Source organism: Eumetopias jubatus, unplaced genomic scaffold, assembly GCF_037043125.1.
Source record: "Eumetopias jubatus isolate StellerSeaLion01/CBP00866 unplaced genomic scaffold, mEumJub1_p1.0 scaffold_9, whole genome shotgun sequence".
In the NCBI taxonomy this organism is placed as follows: domain Eukaryota; kingdom Metazoa; phylum Chordata; class Mammalia; order Carnivora; family Otariidae; genus Eumetopias; species Eumetopias jubatus.
The window spans coordinates 117,127,081-117,150,369 of record NW_028274815.1 but is presented as its reverse complement, the minus strand read 5'-3'; the positions used below and the strand labels follow the sequence as shown (position 1 = coordinate 117,150,369).

At 43.1% G+C, this 23,289-nt stretch overlaps 1 protein-coding gene across 3 annotated transcripts in view; it reads left to right on the top strand.

Moving 5' to 3' along the window:
- Positions 1-23,289, top strand: part of UQCC1 (ubiquinol-cytochrome c reductase complex assembly factor 1) — a 95,900-nt gene that overhangs the window by 68,351 nt on the left and 4,260 nt on the right. For all 3 annotated transcript variants that reach the window (XM_028118799.2, XM_028118798.2, XM_028118800.2), the window contains 2 exons: positions 16,863-16,940; positions 22,972-23,085. In XM_028118799.2, coding sequence (XP_027974600.1) covers positions 16,863-16,940; positions 22,972-23,085 — 192 coding nt within the window. The remainder of the gene's footprint in view (positions 1-16,862; positions 16,941-22,971; positions 23,086-23,289) is intronic.

The window sequence follows — 23,289 nt, the reverse complement described above, 5'->3', positions numbered from 1 at the left end:
AGGAGCAGAGAAACCACAACCACTCTCTGGACTTGAGCTGCCTTACTTGACACTTGGGTCCAGGCCTGACCTCTTACCTCAACTCACCATTGGCTGCTTCACTGATCCCCTGCCTCTCGGCTCTCTTCATCTCAGATCCATCTTGCAAATCATTCAACAGCCTGGCTCATCTTCTTAAAAACTGCTTATGTCAAATACTCAATAAAATTACCATCTAACATTCTATGTATTTTATTTTGCCCTTTTCCCCTTCCTAGAATATAAGCTCTAGGGATTCAAGTATTATCTCTTTCCCCCTTTTTTTTTTTAAGATTTTATTTTTAAGTAATCTCTACACCCATTGTGGGGCTCAGACTCACAGCCCTGTGATCAAGAGTTGCATGCTCAACTGACTGAGCCAGCCAGGTGCCCCTTGTATTGTCTCTTGTTTATTGCTGTAGCCTAAACTCCTATATTCAGTTAACACTGAATATATATTTATTAATGATGAAGGCAATATTGAATTTTTTTTCTCCTCCAGGTCCAGCAGCATTATTAATTTTATGGCTCTGTTAAGGATTGTTTTACTCATTGATTGATTGATTGATGTGTTGGATTTATTTATTTTCTCATTTATTTATTTAGGGAACATTTTTGTCCCTCACCATGTGCTAATCCCCAGATGCTCTTGGTAGAGAGTGCTCCAGAGAGAAATGATCTTACAGGGCTTGTATGCCAAAAAGAGAAATGAGGTTGAATCTTTCCTAGGTTAGGTTCTGAACTAAATAGATGAACAAGCAAGATTGGAATTCACCTGTTTTTTGTTTAGTTGTGTTTTTGCTGCAGACTTCCTAGAGAAGCTGGCCCAGCACAGGGCTGGGTGTGATGGCAGGATGGGGCTGGAAACCAGGCAGCCCCCAGGCGCTGAAGGGAGGGATGTAGACTGGCAGCCCTCTGCCCAGGTGGAGGAATTGGTTGGGTTTGTCACCAGCTTTCTAAGGCAGAATCAGAGTGGTTGAGAGTCCTTGGACACCAAAGCCAGACTAGGCTCAGACCCCAAACCAGCTGTGCGACCTTGGGTAAGGACCTTAGTCCCTGTGCCTCCATGTTTTCTCGGTAAAATAGGAATAGCTGTAGTACCTACCTCACCTTACTTACAGCATTGTGGAGGTTTAAGTGAATTACCACGTGTGAGACTTTTTGAACAGTGACAGGGGGCTAGATAGAGCTTTGCAGCTCTTCATTTTATTACTTATTAAGTATAATCTGACGTGATAATGTAAATAGAAAAAAGAAAGGCAGTTTTGCATAGTTATACGGAAAAACTGAGTCTCAGAGATTTGTTTTCCAGTTACAAGGTGGGGAAATGGAACTGTTTGAGCCCAGAGTTTGCTTAGATTTCAAAGTATTTCTAAGGTCAGAGTGGGACTTGAATACAGATCGCTAGAGAGAGCAACTCTTTACCAGATACAGCATTCCAACTGAGGTTTTCTTTTTCCTTTCGATAAAATGTATACTGTTTTAGCAATATTTTACTGAAAAAAGAGGACAAAAAGAATTAACCTAAAGAGATGAGGGCCACTCTCAGAGCTCATAAAGCCAAGTCCATTCTATTTTCTGGGTTTCGGAACGTTACTGCTTGTCTCACCATTGGCCTTCTCATTACTTGAGTAGGAGTGTTTCTACCAGAATCCAGGCTCAGCCATTCCCAGGGTACTTCTATATGGTTCTGTCAGTGGCATAGCACTTCTGTTTGAGCCTTAAGACAAAAGAATGTTGGACTAAGAATCAGATGACATTGTTTCTGTGAACTTCACCATCTCTGAGCAGAGTGACAATGGGTGACTCACCGTCCTGAGCCTTTGTTTCCTCATCTCCACAGCAGGGACCAGCCTGTTTCTGAGGTTACCACAGGGGCAATATTTGGGAAATTCTATGGTTTTGAGCAGTTAGCAGTAAGGAGACAGGAGTGAAAGACAAGCACTGTGTATGACCCATGGAGAGCAAGGGAAATGCCCATTTGACTGTTTGGGGCTGTAGACTTTGGTCTGACCTCCTCTTCCCAGCTGGAGTCACCAGTTAACCTGTGTGATTCAGTGAATTAGGGTGGCCCATCTCCTTTGCTTCCCATTACTGTAGAGAAGAAGAAGACAGGACTGTTTGGTAAAAGGGCTAGGAACCTCAAGATTGGGAAAGGGGGTAGATTTTGGATCCTCCAAGAACGTTGTTTTCCAGGTAGCATGATGTCTGTCTTGGAATTGCTGAGTGGGAAAGGACAGTGCTGCCTCCCGGTCTTCTGGGATGTTTCGATCCTCAGCACCCAGGACAAACGACAGTGCCCAGGCTCCATTAGCAAAGCACTTACTAGCTTGTTAATTCTGCATTTTCATCTGTTTCGCTTGTACATCTGTGCACTTGAGATGGCCAGTACTGATGGGGAGCAAGCGTCCTGTAGTTTCCCACTGTCCCAAGTCTGCCTAAATTCAATAAAAAATCTTTTAGAAAGCACTGTTGTGCCTGCAGCTTTCCTGCACTCATAAGTGCAGTCATGAGGTCCATTGTGCATTTGGGAGCCTGCAAGTGTTTCTGGAAACCTAAGGTGTGTCAGCATCCTGTTGACCTCGTGACTGCAGGTAGAATGCAGAGGACCCAGATGGATGATATCCACTAACATATAGCGAACGGATTGCTGGGAAAGGGGATCAGGCTCCTCGGCCCTGGTGTTCTGTACTTCTGCTCCACTGGAGACGCCTGCCGGGCTCAAGCTAAGTACACATCTTGCTCATATTACATCTTGTTCAAGTAGGATTTTCCATTACCACAACACAGGAGACATCGAGGGCGCCGTGAATGCTAAAATCCTACAAGACTGCGACCAGGGTCAGAAAGTCATCAGCTTATGATTACAAATAACTGTTGCATTCTTTTTTCAGCTGGCATTCAGCGAGGTCTGATTATGTGCAAGTCATGGCCTCCTCACCTTTTCTCCTCTGCATCCACCTGATAATCAAATGCTGTTGATCCTGCTGTAGACATTTCTCTGGAAAGCCTTCCTCTTTATGCCTGTAGTCACTTAAGTTAATTCAGTTCCTTACCAACTCTCACCTGGGCCATTGCTGCAGCCTCCTCTGGTATTCCTACCTCTGGCCTTTCCCCCAGCTTTGTGGTCTGTACTTTATACTTCTAGGGTTAATTTTCAGAAATATCCCCTGTGCTCAGACCTCCTCATGTGGCATTCAGGGCCATTTCCAATCAGACAGATACTGCCTTTCCAGTTCTGCCTCTGCTTCTTCCCATTCATGGCCTCTTTGTTACAAATTTTCCTCTGCAAATGCAGTATTTGTTTACCTCTCTGTGGCTTTGCACATACCATTCTTTCAGTCTGAAAAGTGGTAATCCCTGTTCACCCTTTAATACCTAATACAGTAAATGTTGCTTCATCTCTGAAGCCTTTCAGCCCCCAGACTCACTGTTGCCATTTTTTACAGTGTGCTAGGTGTTTCACTTGTGTGTGGTGTGTCTTTCCCATAAGACCACAGACTTCCTTAGGACAGCTACTGTGTTTCATTCATCCTTTATGTCCACTGCATACCATAATGCCTTAAATATGGTAGGCACTCAATATACGCTTAGCGAATGTGTACAAGGCAGTGTAGAATTCTGCACCCGGGCAGCTTATGGTCTAGCAAGGAATATAAGTTACTTCATAATACTACTGCTCAGAATGGGATAAGTATTGTAAGAGAGGCTTTAATGTATACACATGGTTAAGTCACAGATTGAAATTCTTGTGTGAAAAGAATCATTTGTAATTGGAATTGTCTTTTTTTTTTTATTTTGTGGTAACATATACATAATATTTATCATTTTAACCCTTCACAAGAGTACCATTTGGTGGCCTTAAATGAAATGCATTCATAATGTTATGTAACCATCATCACTGTCTATACCAGTTTTTTCATCATCAACAAAAAATCCCTCATTTCTCTTCTCCCCAACTCCTTGTAGCCTCCTGTGCCTATCCTAGGTACCTGACAGAAGGGGAACTCATACAATATTTGTCCCTCTCTGTCTGACTTATTAAGTGTAATGTTTTCAAGGTGTATCCATGTTATAGCATATATCACTTCATTCCTTTTTGTGGCTGAATATTGTTCCATTGCATGTAGAGACCACATTTTTTAAATCTGTTTATCTGTTGATGAACGCTTAGGTTTTTTCCACCTTTTGGTTATTGTGGATAATGCTGTTATGAACACTGGAGTACAAGTATCTGTTCCAGTCTCAGCTTTCGATTCTTTTGGGTATCTAGTTAGGAATGGAAATTAGTAGGTCATAGGGTAGTTCTGTGTTTAACTTTGTGAGAAATCGCTAAACTATTTTTCACAACACTGTGCTATTTTACATTCCCACCAGCAATGCTTGAGAGTTCAAGTTTTTCTATATTCTCGCTAACACTTGATATTTTCCTTTTCCTTTTTTTTAAATTATAGCCATCCTAGTAGGTGTGAATGGAATTATCCTTTCCTCATACTCCTGGTAATTGCCTGCTGATTGGTTCTACCTTGATTATTGGCCATTAATGACCACTGATACATGAAACTGTTTTCACCTTCCAAATCTTGTATTTAACAACAGAAAACTAAAGCCTGATCAAAACTTTCGTGCACTGGTCCTTGTTAGCAGGGCATGAGCCCTTTGTTAAACTTGGAAGTGTAAGCAAAAGGGCATTTCTTAGAAAGTTTCCTAGTTATTCTTCCATAGCACTTGTTATAGAGCAGGCAGGGTTCAAAGGTCTGTTAATGTTTAACCTGTTCACCTCAGAGAGTTAGTTGGCTGTTATCTCATTAGAATGATCAGCGAGAGAGGAGAAACTCAGTTGCCCACTTCATGCTTTCTTACCCTGACAGTTGTGAAGTTCTTTCTCGGTTCAGTTGGAAGCTCTCCTTCTTACGTCAGACTTCTGTGTAAGTATTTTGACTTCAAGTCTAGAACACTAGCAGATGGTAGTCATGGAACTAGAGGTGGTCTTGAAATATTTCAGTGGAAGAGACTGCTTTGAGAGAGGTGTGGGATTTCAGAGGCTATCAGAGGACACCCTGAAAGGACAGGAATTGGGCCTCTTCAGCCTATAGTAGTAGGCTGTAGTAATATATATAGTAGTGTTTGGAAACCATGAAAACAGCAGCAGCATGTACACAGACCTGCTCAACCCCTTTCCAAATCCTTGTACTCAGTCCTTGTACTCAAGGGAACTTTCCTGAAATTTGTAAAAGTGGATGGACATCACTAATGCAAGAGGTAATTACGACAGGAAATACTACATTGAGTCATTCTGCAGACATGTGCTGAGCAGTGCCATCTTTGCCCTCAAGGAGCTCACAGTCTAATGCAGTGGGGAATGAGTGGGGCAGACTATAAACAGATCATTAAAATAGCACAGTATGCCTTCCTGGTGGAAATACTAAAAACCACGTGAAGGAAAAAGCAACAAGCTTTGGGGAACTTGAAAGACTTCACAGAAAATGAGGTGATGCCTCTTCTGTAAAATGAGGACAATGACACCCCCCTTTTAGGATTATTGTGAAGATTAGAGAGATAATACATAAAGCTTTTAATACAGTTGCTGGCACATGGTAGGCATTCAACAAATGTTAGCTAATGTTTTTATATTATTATGGAAAGGTTTTATTGAATTGATGAATGACAATATATCCATTGATTGCACTCAACAGAGACTGACTTGAGCTAATTTAAGCAAACAAAGGCATTTATTGGAGGCTAACTAGTGCTCACAGAATGGAAAGGAAAGTTTGACAACAGGCCCCAGGAAGCTCAGGGATCGCAGTATTAGAAATAGGAACTTAGTACAGTCTCTTTGGGATGACCCAACTTTAGCTGCCTTTTATCTTTGAATGTCTCCGCTCAGAAGCAAAACTCCGATTAGATTAGCTGGGATTCTCTGCCCATCTCTGTGTTGAGGGGACAGGTCTCCAGGACCAGCAGCCTGCCAACTCATATGGAATTGGGAAGGAGTAGGTCTGGGCCCTAAGGAAGGGATGCAGAGAGTGAGTGATCTTTACCTCAGGCAGTATCAGAATACTTCCCAAATCTGCTGATCCATTGAGACTGATGATGGAAACAACCAGACCAACTCATGGAACAGCCTCTGGGTGTTTTTTTTTTTGTCCACAGAATCTTGAATGCTCTGGCTTATGACCAATGGCAACCCAGCGTGACCATACCTATCTGACATTCTTCATTGAAATTTCTCTAGTTTCTCTTTGTTTATTCTTAAGTATGGTAGCTAAAACAAAGACTTTTGACTATTACAATAGTAGAAGAAAGAAAACTTTTTGACCTTTGTATATGGAATTTCTTTTTATATGTCCACCTTAAAAAATTCTCATTTGTCAGCTCATGATCAGAGATTTGCTCTGGGACTTTATTATGACTATGTAGTCAAACCCTTTCTTCAGCCGTTACTTATTATTATTTTGGCCTATACATGCTGCAGTGTATTTGACCTTGTTGAATCTCATCTCGTTTCTAGGATAACTTTTCAATAATTCAGAGTCGTTTTCATTTTACTCTTCTTTTTCAAAGTACTGAAATTAGCAATTTTAATTTTTTTGCTTGTGTGATTCTCCGTTTCTGATATGACTCATCAGAAGCAGAAAGGTGTGACATTTTATTTTTTTTCTTTAAATTTTTTATTGTTATGTTAATCACCATACATTACATCATTAGTTTGTGATGTAGTGTTCCATGATTCATTGTTTGTGCATAACACCCAGTCCACGCAGAATGTGCCGTCTTTAATACCCATCACCAGGCTAACTCATCCCCCCACCCCCTCCCCTCTAGAACCCTCAGTTTGTTTTTCAGAGTCCATCGTCTCTCATGGTTCATCTCCCCCTCCGATTTCCCCCCCTTCATTCTTCCCCTCCTGCTATCTTCTTTTTTTTTTTTTTTCTTAACATATATTGCATTATTTGTTTCAGAGGTACAGGTCTGTGATTCAACAGTCTTCCACAATTCACAGCGCTCACCATAGCACATACCCTCCCCAGTGTCTATTACCCAGCCACCTCATCCCTCCCACCCCACCCCTACTCCAGCAACCCTCAGTTTGTTTCCTGAGATTAAGAATTCCTCATATCAGTGAGGTCATATGATACATGTCTTTCTCTGATTGACTTATTTCACTCAGCATAACACCCTCCAGTTCCATCCACATTGTTGCAAATGGCAAGATCTCATTCCTTTTGATGGCTGCATTATATACCACATCTTCTTTATCCATTCATCTGTCCATGGACATCTTGGCTCTTTCCACAGTTTGGCTATTGTGGACATTGATGCTATAAACATCGGGGTGCATGTACCCCTTCGGATCCCTACATTTGTACCTTTGGGGTAAATACCCAGTAGTGTAATTGCTGGATCGTATGGTAGCTCTCTTTTCAACTTTTTGAGGAGCCTCCATACAGTTTTCCAGAGTGGTTGCACCAGCTTGCATTCCCACCAACAGTGTAGGAGGGTTCCCCTTTCTCCGCATCCCTGCCAACATCTGTCGTTTCCTGACTTGTTAATTTTAGCCATTCTGACTGGTGTGAGGTGGTATCTCATTGAGGTTTTGATTTGGATTTCCCTGATGCCGAGCGATGTTGAGCACTTTTTCATGTGTCTTTTGGCCCTTTGGATGTCTTCTTTGGAAAAATGTCTGTTCATGTCTTCTGCCCATTTCTTGATTGGATTATTTGTTCTTTGGGTGTTGAGTTTGATAAGTTCTTTATAGATTTTGGATACTAGCCCTTTATCTGATATGTCATTTGCAAATACCTTCTCCCATTCTGTCGATTGTCTTTTGGTTTTGTTGACTGTTTCTTTTGCTGTGCAAAAGTTTTTTATCTTGATGAAATCCCAATAGTTCATTTTTGCCCTTGCTTCCCTTGCCTTTGGCGATGTTTTTAGGAAGAAGTTGCTGCAGCTGAGGTCGAAGAGGTTGCTGCCTGTGTTCTCCTTTAGGATGTTGGTGGACTCCTGTCTCACATTTAGGTCTTTCAACTATTTTGAGTCTATTTTTGTGTGTGGTGTAAGGAAATGGTCCAGTTTCATTCTTCTGCCTGTGGCTGTCCAATTTTCCCAACCCCATTTGTTGAAGAGACTGTCTTTTTTCCATTGGACATTCTTTTCTGCTTTGTCAAAGATTAGTTGACCATAGAGTTGAGGGTCCCTTTCTGGGCTCTCGATTCTGTTCCATTGATCTATGTGTCTGTTTTTGTGCCAGTACCATACTGTCTTGATGATGACAGCTTTGTAATAGAGCTGGAAGTCCGGAATTGTGATGCCACCGGCTTTGCTTTTCTTTTTCAACATTCCTCTGGCTATTCTGGGTCTTTTCTGGTTCCATACAAATTTTAGGATTATTTGTTCCGTTTCTTTGAAAAAAGTTGATGGTATTTTGATGGGGATTGCATTGAATGTATAGATTGCTCTAGGTAGCATTGACATCTTCACAATGTTTGTTCTCCCAATCCATGAGCATGGAACGTTTTTCCATTTCTTTGTGTCTTCTTCAATTTCTTTCATGAGTATTCTATAGTTTTCTGAGTACAGATCCTTTGCCTCTTTGGTTAGATTTATTCCTAGGTATCTTATGGTTTTGGGTGCAATTGTAAATGGGATCGACTCCTTAATTTGTCTCTCTTCTGTCTTGTTGTTGGTGTATAGGAATGCCACTGATTTCTGTGCATTGATTTTATATCCTGCCACTTTACTGAATTCCTGTATGAGTTCTAGCAGTTTTGGGGTGGAGTCTTTTGCGTTTTCCACATAAAGTATCATATCATCTGCAAACAGTGAGAGTTTGACTTCCTCTTTGCCGATTTGGATGCCTTTGATTTCTTTTTGTTGTCTGATTGCTGTGGCTAGGACTTCTAATACTATGTTGAATAGCAGTGGTGATAGTGGACATCCCTGCTGTGTTCTTGACCTTAAGGGGGAAAGCTCTCAGTTTTTCCCCATTGAGAATGCTATTCGCTGTAGGTTTTTCATAGATGGCTTTTATGATATTGAGGTATGTACCCTCTATCCCTATACTCTGAAGAGTTTTGATCAAGAAAGGATGCTGTACTTTGTCAAATGCTTTTTCTGTATCTCTTGAGAGGATCATATGATTCTTGTTCTTTCTTTTGTTAATGTATTATATCACATTGACTAATTTGCGGATGTTGAACCAACCTTGCAGCCCAGGGATAAATCCCACTTGGTCGTGGTGAATAATCCTTTTAATGTACTGTTGGATCCTATTGGCTAGTATTTTGGTGAGAATTTTTGCATCCATGTTCATCAAGGACATTGGTCTGTAGTTCTCCTTTTTGATGGGGTCTTTGTCTGGTTTGGGGATCAAGGTAATGGTGGCCTCATAAAACGAGTTTGGAAGTTTTCCTTCCATTTCTATTTTTTGGAACAGTTTCAGGAAAATAGGTATTATTTCTTTAAATGTTTGGTAGAATTCCCCTGGGAAGCCATCTGGCCCTGGGCTTTTGTTTGTTGGGAGATTTTTGATGACTGCTTCAAGTTCCTTAGTGGTTATAGGTCTGTTCAGGTTTTCTATTTCTTCCTGGTTCAGTTTTGGTAGTTGATACATCTCTAGGAATGCATCCATTTCTTCCAGGTTATCTAATTTGGCATATAGTTGCTCATAGTATGTTCTTATAATTGTTTGTATTTCTTTGGTGTTGGTTGTGATCTCTCCTCTTTCATTCATGATTTTGTTGATTTGGGTCATTTCTCTTTTCTTTTTGATAAGTCTGGCCAGGGGTTTATCAATCTTGTTAATTCTTTCAAAGAACCAGCTCCTAGTTTTGTTGATCTGTTCTACTGTTCTTTTGGTTTCTATTTCATTGATTTCTGCTCTGATCTTTATTATTTCTCTTCTCCTGCTGGGTTTAGGCTTTATTTGCTGTTTTTTCTCTAGCTCCTTTAGGTGTAGGGTTAGGCTGTGTGTTTGAGACCAGAAAGGTGTGACGTTTTAGCGTAGACACTGGATTTAGGGACCAGCTGTCCGAGATAAAAGTCATAGCACTGTCACAAGAAGGGTGTGACTCCGGGGCAAGGCATTTAACATTTTTGAACTTTTCTTTTCTTGTTTATAGAGTCAGGACAATAGTAGCAGTTAGGCTGTGAGCTCCTAGAAGGGCAAGGTTATGGTCATGAGGCACAAAAGAGATCGTATATAGGCATATATTATCAAATCAAATGTGATGTATGCTCCTTGTTACTACCACCACTATCATAACTATTATCAGTTCAGATTTTCAGTGGAGGCCCCCAGAATTGTTTCCTTTAGGACTTTGTGCTGTCAGTGTTGTTAAAACAGTGAGTCTTTCAAGCCAATATTCGTCCCTCTAACTGGAATACGCGTGAGACTTGCTATCTGAGATGCAACAAAAAACTTCAGAAATGAGAGTAGATTAGAGCTGTTACTATGTCCTGACACAGAAGAAAATTAAATTGGCGTGATAGTTTGATCATCCCAGGATCATAGTGTTCCTCATCAGCTCTCTTCAAGGTGATTTCAGACTTAACTGTTGTGTTTGAATGTCTTGTCAAGTGGGTACATGACTGTAATTTTCAAGGACAGCTGTCTCTTGCTTTGCTCTTTTCCAAGCCTGAGGAAGAGGCTCCCGTACTTTGTAACCATTCAAAAATTAAAGCTGGTGGTTCTGCAGGTATGCCTGCCAACCATGTACCTCGTTTTTCAAGACATGATCAGGCTATGCAGATTTTGAATATGGAGATTCCAAGCTGCAAGACTGGGATTTTTAAAATAAATAAGTAAATAAGTAAGTAAGTAAATAAATAAATAATTTGAAGAGGCATTTCAATGTACCAAGCTTCCCTGTGCATTAAAAGTTTGAAATGATTTATTAAAATAAGATGTAAGAATTATCTCATGTTTTGTTTAGGTTGGCTTTTCATCACAGCTGAAATACGGTTTACTCAGATTCACATGATTTTCTAAAGAGGGAAGAAGAAATTGAAGCTGACATCTTTTCATGTTTTATTATTTTTCCTTTTCTTCTTGGTATTAATACAATTTTTTCTGGATCTGCCTAACACACACACACACACACACACACACACACACACAGAATTTTATTTTGTTGTATTTTGTGATCATTGCTAAAAGGTCCTTAGTAGATCTGTTAGTCATCATGCAAGTACGTGAGTTACATGTACACATGTGTATTTGGTCTCTCCATGTCCCCCTTCTCTCTATCTCCTCTCACCTGTTTTTGTGTGTTTCACATAATATTGCACAGTGAGCTCATTCTAACATTAAATTTAATAGACTGGCTGATGTTCAGTGCACATTAGCCTATTGCCATGCAGTCACTGTAGCCCATGGTGTTGATACTGCAAAGCATGGCTGATGGCATTTCTGACTGCTGGAAAGACCTGACCTGCGATCTTTTGCACTGTTGTACCCTTAGGATGAATTTTGTGTGTTCCTTATGCTTTAGTCAGCAACTCTAGCCACCCTTTATTATTCATTCATTCCAACAAATTCTTTTCTTTTTTATTTAGGATTTTACTTTTTAAGTAATCTCTGCACCTAACATGAGGCTCAAACTCACAACCCCAAGATCAAGAGTTTCGTGCTCCACTGACTGAGCCAGCCAGGCTCCCCCATTCCAACAAATTCTTATTAGCCGGCTACTGTTAGTAGCTTTGCCTCAAGCCAGTAGCTTATCCTTACCTTCATGTGCATCCGTTCTTATGTTGTCTTCACCAACCTTCTTCCATTCTGTCCTCCTATGCCCTAATCACACCCTTTTGCCCACTAGTTTTCCTAGGAGTAGGGCTGAGCTATGCTAGTGATGTCTGATGTCTATTAGTAATTGGCCACTGATGACCCATCTCTAGCCACCATTGCAATTGGGAATCTCTGAATTGTGTTTACCCAAGACCATATTAGTTACTCTTAGCCCTGCCTCTACAGATAATCTAAGTTGTAGGTACATGAAGGGGTGACCACATAATTTTTTGTGTTTGTTCTAACGTAGATAAGCATTGGAATCAGACTGCTCTGTATTCTCATCTTCACCCACTATTTCCTAGTTTCCCAGATGTCAGTTTCCTCTTCTCTAAAGTGGGGATAGTAACAGTACCTGTCTCAGTCACTGGGAAGAATTAAATGAGCTCACATGCATGAAGCTCTTAGCATAGTTCTTGGCACATGGTAAATAGTTATGGGACCTCTTTCTGGACTTGAATCACCTTTGTGGCACTGTAGACTGGGGAGAGGAGAGGCTTTGCAGAAGGTATAAATTTATAAGCTATGTCTTAGAGGATAAGGAGTTAGCATCCCAGTGGACAAAGAAGGGGGAAGGAATCCTGGCAGCAGTATGCTTAAGAGCTATCAGAGAGCAAGGCTTATTTGTGGAAATTGCATATCGTTTACTGTAAATGAAGGGTGAGCTAAAAGTGGGGAGGTGGGAGGAGGTGAGGCAGGAAAGATGACCAAGAACAGATCACAGAGAACCATGTAGAGCTCAGTAAGGAGTTTAAACTTGATCCTCCATCGCTCCCTCCATCCACATAATCTGGTTCCTCTGTTAAGCAGTCACATAAACGTCTTTAAGAGCAGCAACAGTGAAAAGGGGGAAGAGGGCAGCGAATTGGCCTCAAATGAACTGGCATCTCTTTAAAGCTAATATTCCTCCTCGAGAATACTATATTAATTAAACATGTGCCTTGCAAGGTTCATTATTGTTTTACTTGTGTTCCCTGTTGGTTGTCTCATTCATTAATCTGCTGATTAGTAACCCTGAACTCTTGTATCTCCCCACCCCCTTTTTTGGCATTCCCTTTTTAATATACTATGCTGTTCCCCCTGGGACGTAAACTCCAGGACCCGTCCCTGGCCTGCTCGTGTTTGTTTTCTTTGCCCCTTGTGCCTGCCTCTGCTATAACATTTGTAGTATGTGTTAAGTAATCCTTAAGGTAACATTTTTATTATGTCATAAAAAGTGCATGGCAAATATATTATAACTCATGGACTTTGTTTAAAAATGAACGGATAATTTATTGAGTGTGTTACATGAGCCTTGCTCCCCTCCCCATTTCAGCTGAGACTTGCTGCTCATTTAGCCTAGCCTCCTATTGAGTGCTCCCACCCTGTGACATGCTGGGAAAGCAGACCCATGGTTGGCTAGAAATGACATCATAGTTTATGTACTCAATAAAAATTTAATTAAGTCATTACAGGAATTGCAGTCATCATTTAACCCTCTGATTTCTTCTGTTTAGTTTATTATTAAACATTCAGTAATACCAGTCACCAAATCCTGATGGCTTATAAAATATCTGCATGAATTTTAATAGCTTAAATAAATGGGAAAATATGAGTAACTGATATAAAAGGAACCTTTTCCTTGTGGTGGTGCTGTATATATGGGTTTTTATGAAAAGCAAAGCATTATGGAAAGGATAAGAGTTGACTAAGGGAACAGCCCAAAACTATCTGGGAGGAGTTTCTCATTTGGTTTGTCCATCTGTGTATTCATCATGGGCAGCGCGCTCCATATAGAGAATCATCTGGCAGTGGGGACACAGAACCTGCAGGTCAACAAACAAAGCTTAAGTGAGGGAATAAAATCCCAACAGAGGTTCGCCAGAGGGAATATCCAGCTCCCCTTGGCTGCTGGGCTGGCTAGAAGGGCCCAGTAGGGTGAGTCCAGTAGTTCAGGAAGCTGTTCTCACTCACCCTCACCTGTTACTTGCAGATCATGTATCTGCACTGATCAAGCTTCCACCCTCTTCCAGGAAGGGCCTTTTTCATGATCTAATCCAGCCTGGGTGATGATATCTGAAAGCCATTCCTAGCAGTGGCTGCTTGCCATCTCTCAGAGGGGAGAGGGAGAGGCAGCTTACAGGTCACTGGAGTTAGACTATAGGAGCTACTAGAGGTAGTGGAGCCTTGCTCATAGGGACTTCTAGACCTGCTCTCCATTCTTCCTGGGTCATAGCTAGCCAGAATGCAGGTGCATCCCAAGAGGAGAAAGTGTGTTTGTATGTAACTGGACCTTGCTGGAAACTGAGGTTTGCAGATTAATGTGTAGCTGATCTCTGGAAATGCCCTACAGATGGTGAAGCAGATAAAGCACTTGTCTAGAAGTCAGGTTCCAATCCTGGCTCTGCTTTCTTTGTGACCTCAGATAAGTCCCTACCCCTTTTTGGGTCTCAGTTCACCATTTCCTCAGAGGGATTGAGCTAGGTGATCTTTGAAGACCCTTCCAGCTCTAAAGCTTACTAGGTAGATGCAACACATAAACTAGCTCTGCTGAGCAGGTTCAGTGCATGTTTGCCTCTGAAAGATGCTCTTGCCTTTGTGTGACGTCTCTGACATCTGTTTGTGGCTCTGATTCTTCTTGCATGATGAGGAGAATAATGTACGGGAGTAGGAAGAGCCCCAGAATGGCTCTCAGTGGGGCTAGGCTGTAGTCCCATCGTCTCACTTCAGAAGGAATGAACTCTAGCTCTGGCTTGTTTCTTGACTCTGCCTTTCACCTCAGCCCATTCTGGAAGATGGTGCATTAAGAAGTTGGGCAGTACATATTTTTGAAATTTCAGAAACATGCAAGGTATTCAAGCAGCAAAAAAGGGGAAACAAACAAAAGGGTGTCATTGGACAGAACACGCTATGCGTGGCACTCAGGCCCCTGTAAGGAGTCAGTCATCAGCGTGCCAGCCAGTCTCAAGTCCTGCTCTGGGCCAGGCCCTGGGCTAGGTGTCTGTCGGGGGTGCCAAGATTAATCAGAGTTCCTTATGATCTTTGAGTAGCTCACAGACTAGTGGGAGAGACAGGTACATATGCAGCTCTCAACCACGTTGGCTTCCAGGAGGAGGAGTATGGATGGAGCTCTAGGAACATAGCGGCTGGAGGTCTGATTGGGCGTGGGTTGAAGGTAGGGGGGAAAGGTCATGGATTGTACCACCACCTGCATCCAATCTCACATTTTCCAGTCTTGAGCTGGGCCATTCTCTCTTCCTTTTTGAAAATTATCCCTGACTATTGGAGCTGGTTTTAGTTTTCTCTAAACAAACCAGAAGGTATTACTCATAAGTCATTGCATTTGCAGAGCACTTTACAGCTTACTGAGGCTTTCAGCATACATTGTTGAATTAATGAATGAATACATGCTAATTCATTTGCTGTTTAAACCAGCACTGTGTATAGAGCATTTGAAATGCAAGGAAATAGGTTATTTGACTTGCCCAATACCACATCCTCTGTATATAGCAGAATTAGAACTTGAACCCAGGTTGTCTGACTGAACCCAGGTCCTTTCACTACTCCTTTCTGCTCTTCTTCAGAGACCAGTTATGAGCCACAGGATTAAATCACTCAGTCTTTGATTTATGATCCAAGGTAAAATCATCCTTCTGGAGGCAGGAACCTGATGGAACGTAAGGCACATGGACTTTGGACTCAGACTGACCTGGATGTTAGTCTCAGCTTTATGACTAATTTGCTATGGGACCTAGGGCCAGTCACTTCACCTGCCTGGGGCTCAGTTTTCTGTGTCCATAAAAATGTGACTCTAGCATACCTACCCTTTGAGTTCCAGTGACGGTTAGAGGAGATGGTATCTGTAAAAGCATGTGGCCCATTCTAGGTCCTCAGTAAATGGAGGAGATGACAGTGGGCATTGTTATGGTCAGGGTTGTTAAGCACAAATCTTATTCTCCATGTAAAGTTCCAAATAACTTGGTTGTTTCTAAAACCTGTCAGTTTAAATATCCAGTGAGTCCTTACTTATGTACTGCACATTACACCAGGCTTTCTGCTGGGATCTCAGGAATGAAACATGGACCGGGCTTTCAAGCATACTCCTAGAAGTCCGGAGGTCAGAGTTTTACCCTACTGGAGACATTCAGTGAACTTGCAGTCTGGACTCTGAAGGCCCACCTGGCTGTTCTCTGAGAGAAGTTCTACCTGGGTGTCCATGGTCTCCCTGGAATTGTATTTCAAAACAGTCTCTTAAGATTAACAGTCTTACTACTTCAGCCTGGCTTATTCTCGCCTCCTTATTCTCGCCTCCTCTTCACAGCCTCGGGGGTTTCGGGGGCTCTCCTTTCTCCTCAGCATCTCACTCAGGGTCCTGCCTCTCTCCCTCCTCTTTGCACCTCTGACAACTTCCTTCTGTCTTTTACCACCAAAAGCTCCTTTGAGTAGTCCTTAGACATTTCCTAACCTGGTCTCAACATACCTTTCCAGTGTTCCTGCCCATTCACCTTCCCTGGGACTCCCCAAACATTTTCTTTCCTGCCTCTGCACCTTGGCACACCTTGTTCCCTTTGTCTAGAATGTCCTCTCTCCTCCAAGGTCCACCTAAGTATTACCTCCTGCAGAACTCTTCACCTGCTCCCAGAGCAGAGATCATTTGTACCAAAATTCATTTATTGCTCACCACTTTTGGGATAGAATTTGAGGCAACATATTGCAGTTTAATTATTTTTTACATGTTTGTTTTTCCATACTAGACTGTGTGCTCCTCCAGCTAAGAAACCATTTCTTACATTTTGTGTTCATAGGGTCTAGCACAAAGCCTGACATGTACTTGGGGCTTGGCTCATTAAACTGAGTTACTGCTTTGTGTAATTTGGGATCAAAACCTGAAAGAAGCTGTCAAATTGGGGAGAATCCTGGCAGATCAGGGAAATGGGGATGGACAAGCAGTTCGACCTGTTAGAGGCCTTCTCTCTTTGTTTTACTAAGAGACTGTGATAGTTAAGAGGCAAAAATCATATATTTTTTTCTTTTCCCCTTTTTTCATACTTTTGTTTTTGTCATTTTGTTTCTGTAGGTTAATTCTTATATCCTGAAGAAGAACATGATCCTTATGACAAATAATTTCTATGCAGCAATCTTGGGATATGATGAGGTAAGATCATTTGCCAAGCCTTAAGCAGAACATTGGCTTCCCCCAACAGACTTTTTTTTTTTAATTTTAATTTTAATTTTAATTTTAATTTTAATTAGTGAACACACAGTGCAGTATTGGTTTCTGGAGTAGAATTCAGGGATTCATCACTTACATAGAAAGACTTTTGATGAGAAACTCTGAGGGAACCTTCAGGGGACATCGTTACTACCTACCATTATGGCTTAGAATTTCCTCATCTTCATTGACTTGGCAACAGAAATTACTATGCCCAGCAGTTTGCCTAGTGCTTGGGAAAGAGAGCACAATATAATATGGTCAAATCATTCAACTAGTAGCGTTTATTGAGACCTTATGGGGTGCTGGATGTAGGGACAAAGGCAAATCAGTCACTGTTTTAGCCTCCAGAGATAGGAAGACATACACATATAAACAGCACAGGCTGCCAGACAAATCGCACACTTTTGTGGCTTTCATTATAAAAGCAATACATACTCATTTCAAAAACTCATAAAACTGCACACAAGTGGTTGAAGTAAAAAGTAGAAGGCCCCTTTCTGTCCTGCCCAATTCCCTGTCCCAGAGGAAAACTTTAATAGTTTATTGAGTGTCCTTCCAGACGTTATGTTTGCATACACAGGCACCTATGTATTTTCTTTACACAATGGAAGTTATACTACATACACTATTCTGCACCTTGCCTTTTTTGCTGAACAATATATCTTAGGCCTCCTTACACATCAGAACATTTAGATCTCATTTTTTTCATTGTAAAATATACATAACATCAAATTTACCATTTTTAAGTGTACATTTTAGTCGTCTTAAGTACATTCAGATTGTTGAGCAATGGTCCCCACCATCCACCTCCAGAATTTTTTCCATCTTCCCAAACTGAAGCTCTGTACCCATTAAACCCTTATTCTTCCCTCAGCCTCCTCTCAGCCCCTGGGAACCACCACCTTCTCCTTTCTGTCTCTGTGAATTCGAATACTCTGAGTACCCCCGTGTAAGTGGAATCATACGGGTTTTATTCTTTGTGACTGGCTTATTTCACTTAGCATAATGTCCTCAGCGTTCACCCATGTAGTAGCATCCATGTCATCTTTTTCTCCCCACTGTTATCATGGAAATTTCAAACACATCAAAAAGGTAAAAGAATGGTGTAATGAACACCTGTATGCACACTACCAGGGTTCCTCATACCTCATCTTTTTAAAAAACACATGCATTTATGCTCATTTTGTGGTGATTTAATGCAAGCACCACCCCTTCTGGGAAACAGGCCTGGAAATTCCCTGGGCTCAGCTCCTTCCACCTACCCTGGACTCCACAGCACTCACTACTCTAGTGTTAACTGTCACCCTGGCTGGGTGGGGACTCCTTCTGGGTGGTGGCAGTGTCTACCGTGTTTGCATTTCTCTTGCCTGGTGTGGTACCTGGCATGTGGTAAGTGAGGAATGAGGAAGGGAGGAAAGGCATAAAGGATAAAAGTAAGAAACTGGAGTTCAGACTGGAGGAAGTGTTATCAGTCTGAAGATAATAATTAAAGCCAGGAGATAAGCTTACAAAAGTAGGACTAGTTAAAATTGAGGGTTCCTGATTCTCAGTCCACCAGATATTTGCAGAAAACAGGAAGGTTTATCAGAGAGCAATTTAGATTGCATACCACACACGTCTTTGATTTAACATGAGCTTTGTGGGAGTGGGACGGGAGTTGAGAAACACTGCTTACATCTACACATTAATTGTTAAATTACATACATTCTGACTGCAGAAGCCTTGCAGTATATAGAAAAATGAGGCTTAGAATTGAAGAAATAGCATTCTCTATTAGCTAGTATTTCTTTGAGGACTTTATTGCAGCTGGCTCAGCTGATTCCTTTCACCAGTATTAATAAAGATGTTCTGAATTTTGTCTCTTTTCTGTCCCTCCCATCCCAGTCCATCCTGGCAGAGCCGTCTTACAAACATGCCTGATCACAAGAGTCACCTGGAGAGCTCTTCAAATCTAATTCTTGAGCACCTCTCTAAAGATTCCAGGTCAATAGGAGTGGGGCCTGGTATTTAGCAAGCACCTCAGGTGACTCTTTAGAGTGGGAAAGTTTGGGAAATATACTAATTACCTGGGACGCTTTTTTAGAAATACCATTGTTTGGGCCCTGTCTCCCAAAAGTTCTAATTTAACTGCTGTAGGTGGGCATCTGTTGTAAAAGTTCCTCAGGTAATTTTAATGTGCATGCAGATCACGTAGGTAAAATTCAGATTCTGACTCAGCAAGTCAGCGGGGAGGCCTGAGATTCTGCATGGTGAACAAGCTGCAGGTGACACGGTGCAGCCCTTCTGCAGACCACACTGGGAGTCACGGATTCTAGAGCTGTGCTGTCCAAGACTAGCCACGTGCGGCTCTCTTTTTTGTTGTTTTGAGTAGGCCCCACATGCAGCATGGAACCCAGCTCGGGGCTTGAACTCAAGATCCTGAGATCGAGACCTGAGCTGAGATCAAGAGTTGGATGCTTAACCGACTGAACCACCCAGGTGCCCCCACATGTGGCTATTTTGATTTAAATTCCTTAAATAAAATTGAAAATTGAGTCGCACTGGTTACATTTCAGGTGCTCAATAGCTTTATGTGGCTCGTGGCTGCTGGACTGGCAGTGTGGCTTTAGAGCATTTCTGTCATCACAGAAAGTTCATTTGGACAATGCCGTTCTGCAGCACCCTTTTCCTAGAATGTTGCTTGGGTTGTGCCCCTACCCTGGCCACTTTTGAAACCTTCCTGTTTTCTGCTACATTAAGTCCATAAATTCTTCCATGGAACTTCCAGGTCTTCTGTCAACTGTCCCCATCTTGACATGTCTTATCCACTGTTATCTCCTATTGTTTTTGAGTGTGTAACCTTCTTTCCAAGTGAGGCCATTTGCCCCACTGCCCCACAGACATGCTGTGCCTGCTGGAAGATCTCCTGGACAGCTAGGTTTGGAGGGCAGTGGCCGAGTCTTGTCAGCTTTGAGCCTGGTACCTTGTAGGCACTCTCTCTGTAAATGTTCAGTGAACCAATGTATTCTGTCTTACTTAGAATGTAGCTCTCCAAATATTCTCCACTCTTAAAGGCCCCCTTCTCCACAAAGCTTTCCCTGACCTCTCTAGATTTGTGTTTGTTTACTCTGAATTTCAACCTCATCTATCCATCCATCCATCCATCCATCCATCCATTTAACAGTATAAAGTGCCTGCCATATGGGATGCACTGGGAATATATTGGTGAATAAAACAAACATGGTGTGGTTCTTTCCCACTGGAGCTTACCTTCTAATGGGAGATAGGCAGTAAACAGGTAAACAAGCAAATAAATATCTGGTTACAAACAGAGGGTCATAGCAGCTAAGACTGAAGAATGAGGAGTCACCCATGTACGTAGTCTACCTCGGAGTCTCCCTGTACGGATTGGCAGTTGTTCACTCTAGGATTTGATCCTGTGCTGCTGTTTGTTGGGCACTAGCTTGTCTCTTCAACTGATTGCAAGCTGCCTGTGAGCTGAGACCATTTTGCTGTGATTCTGTGTTCTCGGCATCATGCTAAGCACATAGTGGTGTCACAATTCAGTCTTTTCGGAGTGAGACTGGCACTCCAAACCCTTAACTATAACGTGGACCCTCAAGGCACAGGCTTCCTCTCAATTACTCTAGACCTAGGTGTCTTAATCCTGAAGGATGCTTTTTTTGTGTCATGAGGGAAAACAAGCAGGCCCCCTAGTAGATTGTGGGAACATTGCTATGCAAACTAATATTTGGCCACCAAGCACCCCTTTTCCTTTCCTGATTTCTCTCTCAGACCAGTCTCCCTTATGTTTTCATTGACTTACTAGCAGTTTGGTGGAAAAAAGGGTGAAGTTGGGCTTATTGATTTGTTCAGCCATTTTTATTGCACCCCCCACTCTGTGCCAGGTACCGCGTCCTAACTAGAGCTAGTCAGGCACCATCCCTTGACCTCACCAGTGCATTCTGGTCCTGAGTCTACCACCAATTAGCTAGATAACCTCTAAGCCTCTGTGTACTTATCTTTCAAATGGGGATAATCATATCTGTTCTTCTTGGCATACGTAGTCATTAGGAGCCAGGTGTGTGAAGGAACTGACAGCCTGGAACAGTCAGGTGCTATCACTGTTGATCGGAGTCCTGAGTCACCCTTTTCTTTCCGACTGATTATGGACTTGCCCCTTCCCAGGCATCTCCCCCATTGCCAGGGGTACCTGTTTGCAGCAGGCCGTGGCTCCCAGGGCTTTTGCTGTCCTGTGCTCTGTGCTCATTCTCTAGGTCCTCATGACACCCGCTCCCAGGCTCTTCTTTCCCACGTAGCACATGTGGATCTCTGCCAGCAGCTCTCCAGCTTGTGCCCGGGGCACTTTAGACACAAGCAGGCTGTTGTGTTAGCAAATAGCTTGGAGAACGGTGATGTGCCTGAGCTTGTTCTTGGGCCCTGTCCCCATCTGCCAGAAGAAGCTGGTTTTCCTGACTCAGCCATTGTGCCAATACAGTCTCTTAAGCTGGGGAATTATAGGGATGTTGAGCAGGAGGCATTTGGAACAGGTTGACTGTTTTTCCACCAAACTGTCAGCACCCCATCCTGGACTTGGCCCTTCGTGGCAGCAGGCCTGACGTCGGACCTCATATGCCGCCATGTCCCAGAGGCCAACACACAGTATCACATTGAAGACATGATCTGGGGTCTTCGTGTAATGCTTTGCCACTTACAGAGCCTGTCATGGCCATGATCTCCGAATTCTCACAACAGTGCTGTGGGCGGGTCTTGCTATGTGTGTTTGGCTCATGAGAAACTGAGGCTCGGGAAGGGCTGGTGGTTTTCCAAGGGCCATGCAGCTGTCAAGTGACAGAGCTGCCATTTGAACCTATGTGGTCTGATCCCTAGATCTCACTGTAGTTTCAGCTGTAGCCACAGCTGCCTGTCGCAGCAAGCTCCTGGTCCTTGTACCTGACATACTGCACGTAACAGAATACCTTTATGCGGACCCACTTTTATAATGCAGCTGTGCGTAGGGCAAGCACTTTCATCTCATAGATGAGTGGTGAATTGTCCGCCATCTCTGAACCTTGGTAGTGGCAGAGCCAGGACTTGATCTGGCCTTCTGACTTGTAAGTCCCAGTTGGTGCTTTGTCTGGTTCCATATTAGCTTGGCACCTGGACAGAGCAGCTTTTTGGGGCCTTTCTCTTCAGTCACCCTCCCCCCACGAAGCAGGACCGTCCCCTCTCCTTCCCTTAGAGGTCCAAGCTAGAAAATGGCCCTAGTCCGTGGCCCAGGTGCTGATTAGTCTCTATGATATTTGGGCTTCTCGACAGACCCTCCTCCGTGCTGCAAAGGACAATATTAGACACACGCACACAGGCTCTGGGCGTTCCCTCTGGCCCATGGCAGCCCTGCTGAACGGCCTGTTCCTCTACTTGCGGCAGGGCTAGCCATGGCCAACCCAGAGATGGGTGACAGTGAGGCCAAGGTGCCTGGTTTCCTTTCCCAGAGAGCCAGCTGCCTTGCAGACGTGTGCCCTTGGACCAGGAGAGAAGGTGCAATCTATGCCCACCTCTGTTTCTGAGAAAAAATACCCACCCACAACACTCTGTGCCCATTCCTTGCGGGCAGCGGTAGGAGCACTGGGCCACCGTTTCTTTTCCTGGCCTCACAGGTATTGGTGGGTCAAGTACAGTGCAGGCGAGTAGCAGGAGCTGTGGCCTGGGAGGGCAGCCAGACATGAACCCCATCTCTGCATTAATCTTAGCCAGTCACTCGGCCCCTCTGGCTCCCATGTCCTTCCTGTGCATAAAATGAAAGGGTTGGACCAGATGCTCTCTGAAGACCGCATCTGGCTCTACCATGTAGCTGCCCCGTTTCTTTCTTGTGTCTATAAGGTCTTTCCAGTCCGATTCTGTGGTTGTCAGCATGTTCACAATATCCCCAGCTTTTGTACGAATGGCTCTGCCATACTCCCTGGAAGACCAATTGTACTCTCTGTTCCAGGGGATCCTTTCAGATGACCATGGGCTGGCTGCTGCCCTCTGGAGAACCTTCTTCAACCAAAAATGTGAAGACCCTCGGCAGCTTGAATTGTTGGTGGAGTATGTGAGGAAACAGGTGAGCAACCCCAGCTCTCCCCTCCAGAGGCTCATGGGAAGCAGGTCTTTCCTGAGGTCTGAAGATGCTGGACTGTAGAGGATTATGAGAGGTTGAGTTCCCAGAGGCCAGTCTGAGGGAATTCTGACCACATCCTGTCTGCAGCAGGTGCTGATGAAGAACACCTTCTGTGTGCCCAGCCATGAGCTAGGCTGGGAGTGGGGA